The sequence below is a fragment of the Salmo trutta genome, chromosome 13, assembly GCF_901001165.1.
Source record: "Salmo trutta chromosome 13, fSalTru1.1, whole genome shotgun sequence".
In the NCBI taxonomy this organism is placed as follows: Eukaryota; Metazoa; Chordata; class Actinopteri; order Salmoniformes; family Salmonidae; genus Salmo; species Salmo trutta.
In genome coordinates this window covers 84,325,280-84,335,279 of record NC_042969.1, presented here as the reverse complement: position 1 = coordinate 84,335,279, position 10,000 = coordinate 84,325,280, and the positions used below count along the sequence as shown (strand labels likewise).

General features: G+C 48.1%; 1 protein-coding gene across 1 annotated transcript in view; it reads right to left on the bottom strand.

The window, feature by feature from the left end:
• plch1 (phospholipase C, eta 1) overlaps positions 1-10,000 on the bottom strand; it is a 138,231-nt gene that overhangs the window by 38,361 nt on the left and 89,870 nt on the right. The window contains exon 8 of the mRNA XM_029774038.1: positions 4,569-4,765. Coding sequence (XP_029629898.1) covers positions 4,569-4,765 — 197 coding nt within the window. The remainder of the gene's footprint in view (positions 1-4,568; positions 4,766-10,000) is intronic.

Sequence of the window (10,000 nt, the reverse complement as noted above, 5' to 3'; positions counted from 1 at the left end):
CGTTCGCTTTATTGTTTTGGAGCTGTGCTCCTGTCGGGTGTTTAGGCGCACCCAGTGTTACGACTGCCTATTTTTCCCTTACGGTGTTAATAAACATCTGTGTTTTTGGATCTCCGTCTCCTGCCCTTGACTCTGACCCTTCCTGCTACATTGATAGCCTTGACAGAATCCCGCACCACTTACAATGGAGTCAGCAGGAGCAGAAGCACCATCGATGGCAGAGCAGGTGTCTCAACACGCCAGCCTCCTCAACCGCCTAGGTTCGGCGATGGACCAGGTGCTAGCTCGGTTGGAGAGCTGGGAGAGAGGTGCGTCCCCAGCCACATCAGCCCCGGTTCGCCATCCTGCGCCCCTACCAACACCCACGGAAGCAAGCTTGAGTGGGATCCTGATGACACCTCCCAGGGAGTTCGATGGGACGGCCGCGGGGTGCAAGGGGTTTTTACTCCAGTTGGAACTGTACCTGGCGACCGTCCGCCCCGCTCCCTCCGACGAAGAGAGGGTGAGCGTCCTCGTCTCGTGTCTCACGGGTAGAGCCCTGGAATGGGCCAACGCAGTTTGGGATGGTCCAGACTCAGCTAGGGGCGACTACCCGGAGTTCACCCGGAGGGCAAAGCGGCGGGTGAGCGCTTATTTCACCTGAGACAGGGGACGAGGAGCGCTCAAGACTTCGCCTTGGAATTCCGGACTCTCGCCGCAGGATCGGGGTGGAATGAGCGGGCCCTAATTGATTACTACCGATGTAGTCTCCGGGAGGACGTCCGCCGGGAGCTGGCTTGTCGGGATAACACCACCACCCTAGACCAGCTTATAGACATGTCCATCAGGCTGGACAACCTGCTGGCTGCCCGGGGACGTTCCAGTCGGGGTCTGCTCGTTCCACCTCCCAGCCCTCCTGCTCCACTGCCCATGGAGATAGGACCGGAGGGGGGGGCTATCCTGCACCCACTGTGGACGTAGAGGGCACACTGTGGACCGGTGCTGGAGAGGTCCACCCGGGAGTTCGGATGGCAGGCAGAGCACTACGTCGACCCCTCAGGTGAGTCAGCACCCGTCACACCCAGAGCCCCCTGTCGACCACATGTACATCTCAGTTTGTTTTCCAGAGTTTTCCCCTCACTTCCAGTATAAGGCACTAGTCGATTCAGGCGCAGCTGGGAGTTTTATGGACCGTGGGGTAGCCAAGAAGTTAGGGATTCCCCTGGTTCAGTTGGACCACCCATTCCCCGTGCACGCCCTAGACAGTCAACCGCTAGGGTCCGGCCAAGTGGGGGAGGTCACAGTGCCACTGGTCATGGTAACGTGGGGGGGCCATGAGGAGCATATCAGCCTATTCCTCATTGACTCCCTGGCGTTTCCGGTGGTACTGGGAATCCCCTGGCTAGCCACTCACAACCCTCAGATTTCGTGGAGGCAGAGGGCTCTTAAGGGGTGGTCGAGGGAGTGCTCAGGTAGGTGTATAGGAGTTTCCATCGGTGCAACCATGGTGGAGAGTCCAGACCAAGTCTCTACCGTGCACATTCCCTCAGAATATGCCGATTTGGCTATCGCCTTCAGAAGGCGACCCAATTACACCCTCATCGACGAGGGGATTGTGCGATAAACCTCCTGAAGTACGTTCGCTTGGTGTTCGCGATCGCCTGATCCGATGGTCCCACACTCTACCCTCCTCGGGTCATCCTGGTGTGGAAAGGACAGTGCGGGGCCTGAAAGGAAAGTACTGGTGGCCCACCTTGGTTAAGGATGTTAGACACTATATCTCTTCCTGTTCGGTGTGCGCCCAGTGTAAGGCTCCTAGACACCTGCCTCGAGGGAAACTACAGGCCCTCCCGTTCCACAGCGACCTTGGTCTCACCTCTCGGAGGATTTCCTCACCGATCTCCTGCCGTCTCAGGGGAACACCACGATCCTGGTTGTTGTGGATCGGTTCTCGAAGTCCTGCCGTCTGCTCCCTTTGCCCGGTCTTCCTACAGCCCTACAGACAGCGGAGGCCCTATTTACACATGTCTTCCGGCACTACGGGGTGCCCGAGGACATCGTATCTGATCGGGGTCCCCAGTTCACGTCCAGGGTGTGGAGGTCGTTTATGGAGAGGCTGGGGGTCTCGGTCAGCCTGACCTCGGGTTTTCACCCTGAGAGTAATGGGCAGGTAGAACGCATTAACCAGGATGTGGGCAGGTTTCTGTGGTCATATTGCCAGGACCGGCCAGGGGAGTGGGCGAGGTTGGTGCCATGGGCCGAGATGGCCCGGAACTCTCTGCGCCACTACTCTACTAACCTGTCACCTTTCCAGTTTGCTTTAGGGTATCAGCCGGTCCTGGTGCCATGGCATCAGAGCCAGACGCAAAAGAACTGTCAACTTCCCTCGGCCTGGGGCTCCATGCAAGATCTCACCTCGTGGAGTTGCAATGATCATGAGAACGGTGAGGAATCAGCCCAGAACTACACGGGAGGATCTTGTCAATGATCTCAAGGCAGCTGGGACCATAGTCACCAAGAAAACAATTGGTAACACACTACGCCGTGAAGGACTGAAATCCTGCAGCGCCTGCAAGGTCCCCCTGCTCAAGAAAGCACATATACATGCCCGTCTGAAGTTTGCCAATGAACATCTGAATGATTCAGAGGACAACTGGGTGAAAGTGTTGTGGTCAGATGAGACCAAAATGGAGCTCATTGGCATCAACTCAACTCGCCATGTTTGGAGGAGGAGGAATGCTGCCTATGACCCCAAGAACACCATCTCCACCGTCAAACATGGAGGTGGAAACATTATGCTTTGGGGGTGTTTTTCTGCTAAGGGGACAGGACAACTTCACCGCATCAAAGGGACGATGGACGGGGCCATGTACCGTCAAATCTTGGGTGAGAACCTCCTTCTGTCAGCCAGGGCAATGAAAATGGGTCGTGGATGGGTATTCCAGCATGACAATGACCCAAAACAGACGGCCAAGGCAACAAAGGAGTGGCTCAAGAAGAAGCACATTAAGGTCCTGGAGTGGCCTAGCCAGTCTCCAGACCTTAATCCCATAGAAAATCTGTGGAGGGAGCTGAAGGTTCGAGTTGCCAAACGTCAGCCTCGAAACCTTAATGACTTGGAGAAGATCTGCAAAGAGGAGTGGGACAAAATCCCTCCTGAGATGTGTGCAAACCTGGTGGCCAACTACAAAAAACGTCTGACCTCTGTGATTGCCAACAAGGGTTTTGCCACCAAGTACTAAGTCATGTTTTGCAGAGGGGTCAAATACTTATTTCCCTCATTAAAATGCAAATCATTTTATAACATTTTTGACATGCGTTTTTCTGGATTTTTTTGTTGTTATTCTTTCTCTCACTGTTCAAATAAACCTACCATTAAAATTATAGACTGATCATTTCTTTGTCAGTGGGCAAACGTACAAAATCAGCAGGGGATCAAATACTTTTTTCCCCTCACTCTATTTTCGCATGCCTACTATTTACAACGGCCAACATATTTCTTCCCTCTCTGACTGTCTGCGCTTTGGCTGAATCTCAATAACTGTAGATGAAGGCCTGGGTTTTAAAGACCCCGTGGGGACCCCCCCTCTCTCTCCACCCCCCCTGTCTCCCCCCCTCTACCCCCCCTCTCTCTCTCCCCCCCCTCTACCCCCTCTCTCTCCCTCTCCCTACTCTCTCCCCTCTGTCTCTCTCTCTCTCTCTCTCTCTCTCTACTCTCTCCACTCTCTCTCCTCTCTCCACTCTCTCCACTCTCTCTCCTCTCTCTCTCTCTCTCGCACGCCCGCTCTCTCCATCCTTCTGTCTTTCTGCTCCATGCCTTTCTAACAGTTCCCTGTGTGAGCCAGCAATACACTATGTATAATGGACTAAAATATAAATGGAACATGTAAAGTGTTGGTCCCATGTTTCATGAGCTGAAATAAAAGATCCTGGAAATTTTCCATACGTACAAAAAGTTTATTTCTCTAAAATTTTGTGCACAAATTAGTTCACATCCCTGTTAGTGAGCATTTCTTCGTTGCCAAGATAATCCATCCACCTGTTGGAAAAATAACTTGTGTCATGCACAAAGTAGATGTCCTAACCAACTTGCCAAAACTATAGTTTGTTAATTAACAAGAAATTTGGGGAGTGGTTGAAATACGACTTTTAATGATTCCAACCCAGTGTATGTAAACTTCCGACATCAACTGTATCTTCCTATATCTTTCCCAGTATATCTTCCTATATCTTTCCAAGTATATCTTCCTATATCTTTCCCAGTATATCTTCCTATATCTTTCCCAGTATATCTTTCCTAGTATATCTTCCTATATATTTCCCAGTATATCTCTCTATATCTTTCACAGTATATCTTCCTATATCTTTCCCAGTATATCTTCCTATATCTTTCCCAGTATATCTCCCTATATCTTTTCCAGTATATCTTCCTATATCTTTCCCAGTATATATTCCTATATCTTTCCCTTCAGAACATTGGGGCAGGGTTTGGAGGACCAGGAAATAGTGAGGAGAGGCAGACAGAGGAAGAAGAGGAGTGTTTGAGGTGAGAGGGATGACAGAAGGAGAAGAGGATGGTCCATGTGTACCTTGATGAGGATCTTCCCCTGTAGACAGTGGGGGCTGGGTAGCTGTTTAGAGTCTCTGTGGAAAGCCTCTCCCAGGTCCAGCTTGTCTCCCAGGATCTTTCTGAGGTACTGGGCTATCTTCTTCTGTTGTTGGATGCTACAGTGGTTCTCTATGGACAGGATCACTGGGTACCTGGGGAAGGGAGAGACATGGCGTTACTAGAATGGCGCCGGAGAAGAAGACTGACGTTTTACGTGTCCCCAACCGATTGTGTTTTTTTTTTTGTTTATTTGCAACTTATTTTGTAACTTATTTTGTACATAATGTTGCCGCTACCGTCTCTTATGACCGAAAATAACTTCTAGACATCAGGACTGCGATTACTCACCACGAACTGTCAGAATCCTTTTTTTACTTTAACGAGTCCGACGAGCCAGACGAGCCAGATGATATACTGCTCCCCCGGGAACAGGCCCAGATCCCCGTCATTTGCGTGAAGAGGAGGCGGAGAAAAAGGGGCCAGAGGGCGGGGCTGCCTTCTGAGAATTCGTAGGCGATCAAATAAACCTTCACTTCCTTCCATTCTGCTAGCAAACGTGCAATCTTTCGAGAATAAAATAGATGACCTACGCGGAAGATTAAACTACCAACGGCACATTCAAAACGGTAATATCTTATGCTTCACGGAGTCGTGGTTGAAAGACGACATTATCAACATACAGCTGGCTGGTTATATGCTGTACCGGCAGGATAGAACAGCGGCATCTAGTAAGACAAGGAGTGGCAGACTATGTATTTTTGTAAATAACAGCTGGTGTACAATATCTAAGGAAGTCTCGAGCTATTGCTCGCCTGAGGTAGAGTATCTCATGATAAACTGTAGACCAAACTATCTACCAAGAGAGTGTTCATCTGTATTTTTTGTAGCTGTTTTACATACCACCACAGACAGAGGCTGGCACTAAGACAGCATTGAATGAGCTGTATTCGGGCATAAGCAAAAAAGACAACGCTCACCCAGAGGTGGCCTTCCTAGTAGCCGGGGTCTTTAATGTAGGGAAACTTGAATCCGTTTTACCAAATTTCTATCAGCATGTTAAATTTGCAACCAGAGGAAAAAAACTCTGGACCATCTTTACTCCACACACAGAGACACAAACAAAGCTCTCCCTCGCCTCCATTTGGCAAATCTGACCATAATTCTATCCTCCTGATTCCTGCTTACAAGTAATAATTAAAGCAGGAAGCACTAATGACTAGATCAATAAAAAGTGGTCAGATGAAGCAGATGCTAAGCTACGGGACTGTTTGCTAGCACAGACTGGAATATGTTCCGGGATTCCTCCGATGGCATTGAAGAGTACACCACATCAGACATTGGCATCATCAATAAGTGCATCAATGACGTCGTCCCCACAGTGACCGCACGTACATACCCCAACCAGAAGCCATGGATTACAGGCAACATCCGCACTGAGCTAAAGGCTAGAGCTGCCGCTTTCAAGGAGCAGGACTCCAGAAGCTTATAAGAAATCCCGCTATGCCCTCCGACAAACCATCCAACAGGCAAGGCGTCAATACAGGACTAAGATAGAATCATACTACACCGGTTATGACGCTCGTCGGGCGTGGCAGGGCTTGCAAACCATTACAGACTACAAAGAGAAGCACAGCCGAGAGCTGCCCAGTGACACGAGCCCACCAGATGAGCTAAACTACTTCTATGCTCGCTTCGAGGCTGTCACGGTTGTCGTTGGGAAAGGAGGACCAAAATGCAGCAGGATTGTGGATGCTTATCTTGACGTTTTATTTAACTCAAAAAACGAACACCAAAATAACAACCAATGAACTCACGATCAACACAACAGTCTTGTAAGGCTTACTCACGCTAAACAAGAAACAATCTCCCACAAAATACAAACCCAAACACACCCTAATATATAGGACTCTCAATCAAAGGCAAAGAGACAACACCTGCCTTCAATTGAGAGTCCCAACCCCAATTAACGAAACATAGAAACAGATTCACTAGACAAAACATAGAAATACCTGAATATGACACAGTGCCCAAAAAACCCCGGAATACATCAATCAAATGCCCTTCTACAAAAAACCGCCACCCCGAACCACATAAAACAAATACCCTCTGCCACGTCCTGACCAAACTACAATAACAATTAACCCTTATACTGGTCAGGACGTGACAGAGGCAAATAACACTGAAACATGCATGAGAGCACCAGCTGTTCCGGAAGACTGTGTGATCATGATCTACGCAGCCGATGTGAGTAAGAACTTTAACTTCTTATGGGCAGGTGGGACGGTAGCGTCCCACCTGGCCAACATCCGGTGAAATTGCAGAGCGCGAAATTCAAACTACAGTATTATAAATATTTAACTTTCATAAAATCACAAGTATAATACATCAAAATAAAGCTTAACTTCTTGTTAATCCAGCCACTGTTTAAGATTTCAAAAAGGCTTTACGGCGACAGCAAACCATGCGATTATCTGAGGACAGCACCCCGCATACAAACATATGAAAAACATATTTCAACCAGGCAGGTGCGACACGAAAGTCAGAAATAGCGATATAAAAAATGCCTTACCTTTGATGATCTTCTTCTGTTGGCACTCGAAAAGGTCCCTGTTACATCACAAATGGTCCTTTTGTTCGATAATGTCCTTCTTTATATCCATAAAAACTCAGTTTAGCTGGCGCGCTTCAGTCAATAATCCACCCAGTTTCCCTCCATCAAAATGCATACAAAATGAATCCCAAACGTTACTAATAAAGTTTTCCAAACAAGTCAAACATCGTTTGTAATCAAACCTTAGGTACCCTAAAAATACCAAAGAGCGTGCTCTCTTCCACGCGCTTGGAAACACTACAGCCAAAATGGGAGCCACCTAGAAAAACAAACATTTCTGGCTAATTTTTCCAAAAACCAGCCTGAAACTCTTTCTAAAGACTGTTGACATCTAGTGGAAGCGCAAGGAACTGCAATATGGGAGGTCTTGGCCTTATAATAAAAGTGATGGCCATTGAAAATAGTGGTAGGCTGAATTTTTGGGGATGGTTTGTCCTCGGGGTTTCGCCTGCCATATCATTTCTGCTATACTCACAGACAGTTTTAGAAACTTTAGAGTGTTGTCTATACAAATCTACCAATTATATGCATATCCTAGCTTCTGGGCCTGAGTAACAGGCAGTTTACTTTAGGTATGCTTTTCATTCGGATGTCAAAATACTTCCCCCTACCCAAGAGAGGTTAAACAGGTCAACATTCACAGGCCGCAGGGCGAGATGGAATACCAGGACATGTACTGCGAGCATGCGCTTACTAACCGGTAAGTGTCTTCACTGACATTTTCAACCTCTCCCTGTCCGAGTCTGTAATACCAACATGTTTTAAGCAGACCACCATAGTGCCTGTGCCCAAGAACACTAAAGTAACCTGCCTAAATGACTACCAACCCGTGGCACTCACGTCTGAAGCCATGAAGTGCTTTGAAAGGCTGGTCATGGCTCACAACAATACCATTATCCCAGAAACCCTAGACCCACTCCAATTTGCATACTGCCCCAACAGATCCAAAGATGATACAATCTCTATTGCACTCCACACTGCCCTTTCTCACCTGGACAAAAGGAACACCTATGTGAGAATGCTATTCATTGACTACAGCTCAGCGTTCAACACCAAAGTGCCCTCAAAGCTCATCTATAAGCTAAGGACCCTGGGACTAAACACCTCCCTCTGCAACTTGATCCTGGACATCCTGACGGGCAGCCCCCAGGTGGTAAGGGTAGGTAACAACACATCCGCCACGCTGATCCTCAACACAGGGAACCCCTCAGGGGTGCGTGCTCAGTCCCCTCTTGTCCTCCCTGTTCACTCATGACTGCACGGCCAGGCATGACTCCAACACCATCATTTAGTTTGCCGATGACACAACAGTGGTAGGCCTGATCACCGACAACGACGAGACAGCCTATAAGGAAGAGGTCAGAGACCTGGCCGTGTGGTACCAGGACAACAACCCCTCCCTCAACGTTATCAAGACAAAAGAGATGATTGTGGACTACAGGAAAAAGAGGACCGAGCACGCCCCCATTCTCATCGAAGGGGCTGCAGTGGTGCAGGTTGAAAACGTCAAGTTCCTTGGTGTCCACATCACCAACAAACTAACATGGTTCAAGCACACCATGACAGTCGTGAAGAGGGCACGACAAAAGATTTGGCATGGGTCCTCAGATCCTCAAAAGGTTCGACAGCTGCCCCATCGAGAGCATCCTGACTGGTTGCGTCACTGCTTGGTATGGCAACTGCCCGGCCTCCGACCGCAAGGCGCTACAGAGGGTAGTGCGAACGGCCTAGTACATCACCGGGGCAAAGCTTCCTGCCATCCAGGACCTCTATACCAGGCGGTGTCAGAGGAAGGCCCTAAAAATTGTCAAAGACTCCAGCCACCCTAGTCATAGACTGTTATCTCTGCTACCGCACGGCAAGCGGTAACGTAGTGCCAAGTCTAGGTTCAAGAGGCTTCACAACAGCTTCTACCTCCAAGCCATAAGACTCCTGAACATCTAATCAAATGGCTACCCAGATTATTTGTACCCCCCCCTTCTTTTACACCGCTGCTACTCTCTGTTGTTATCATCTATGCATAGTCACTTTAAGAACTCTACCTACATTTACATATTACCTCAACTAACCGGTGCCCCCTCACATTGACTCTGTACCAGTACCCCCCTGTATATAGTCTCGCTATTGTTATTTTACTGCTGCTCTTTAATTACTTGTTACTTTTATTTCTTATTCTTATCCGTATTTTGTTTTTTTAACTGCAATGTTGGTTAGGGGCTCGTAAGTAAGCATTTCACTGTAAGGTCTACACCTGTTGTATTCGGAGCATGTGACTAATACAATTTGATTTGATTTGATATGTCCATGAGTAGCAGAGTTCTATGATACTGGATGTGGACGGGTCTGGCAGCCGTGCATGTTGCTCTTCACAATAAAAGTCAAGGACTGTAAAAGTCCTTTAAATCAAATAAAACCCTATATTGCACTTTTATATGCAACAAATTGACTTAGACTGAACTGTTAACATAAAAATAAAAACCTATTATTGCATTTTTAGCCTCCCTAAAAATAAATCTTTTCAAACTCCCCCCACCACAACCTCTGGCAGAATAGCCTTGACAGAGGCCCAAGAAACACAACAGAAATGAATCAACATTTTTTCAGTGCGTGTGTGTGTGTGTGTTCATTTGGTGGTGAAATGACTTGTGTTCAGACAGCAGCTCAGCTCAAATGTCAAACCTGTCAGACTGACAGCTCTCCCTGAGCGCTCTGAGTCCTGAACTGACCTCTCCTCCCCTGTCTCTTTACTGAAACACACTCACACACAGACACACAGACACACAGACACACAGACAGACACA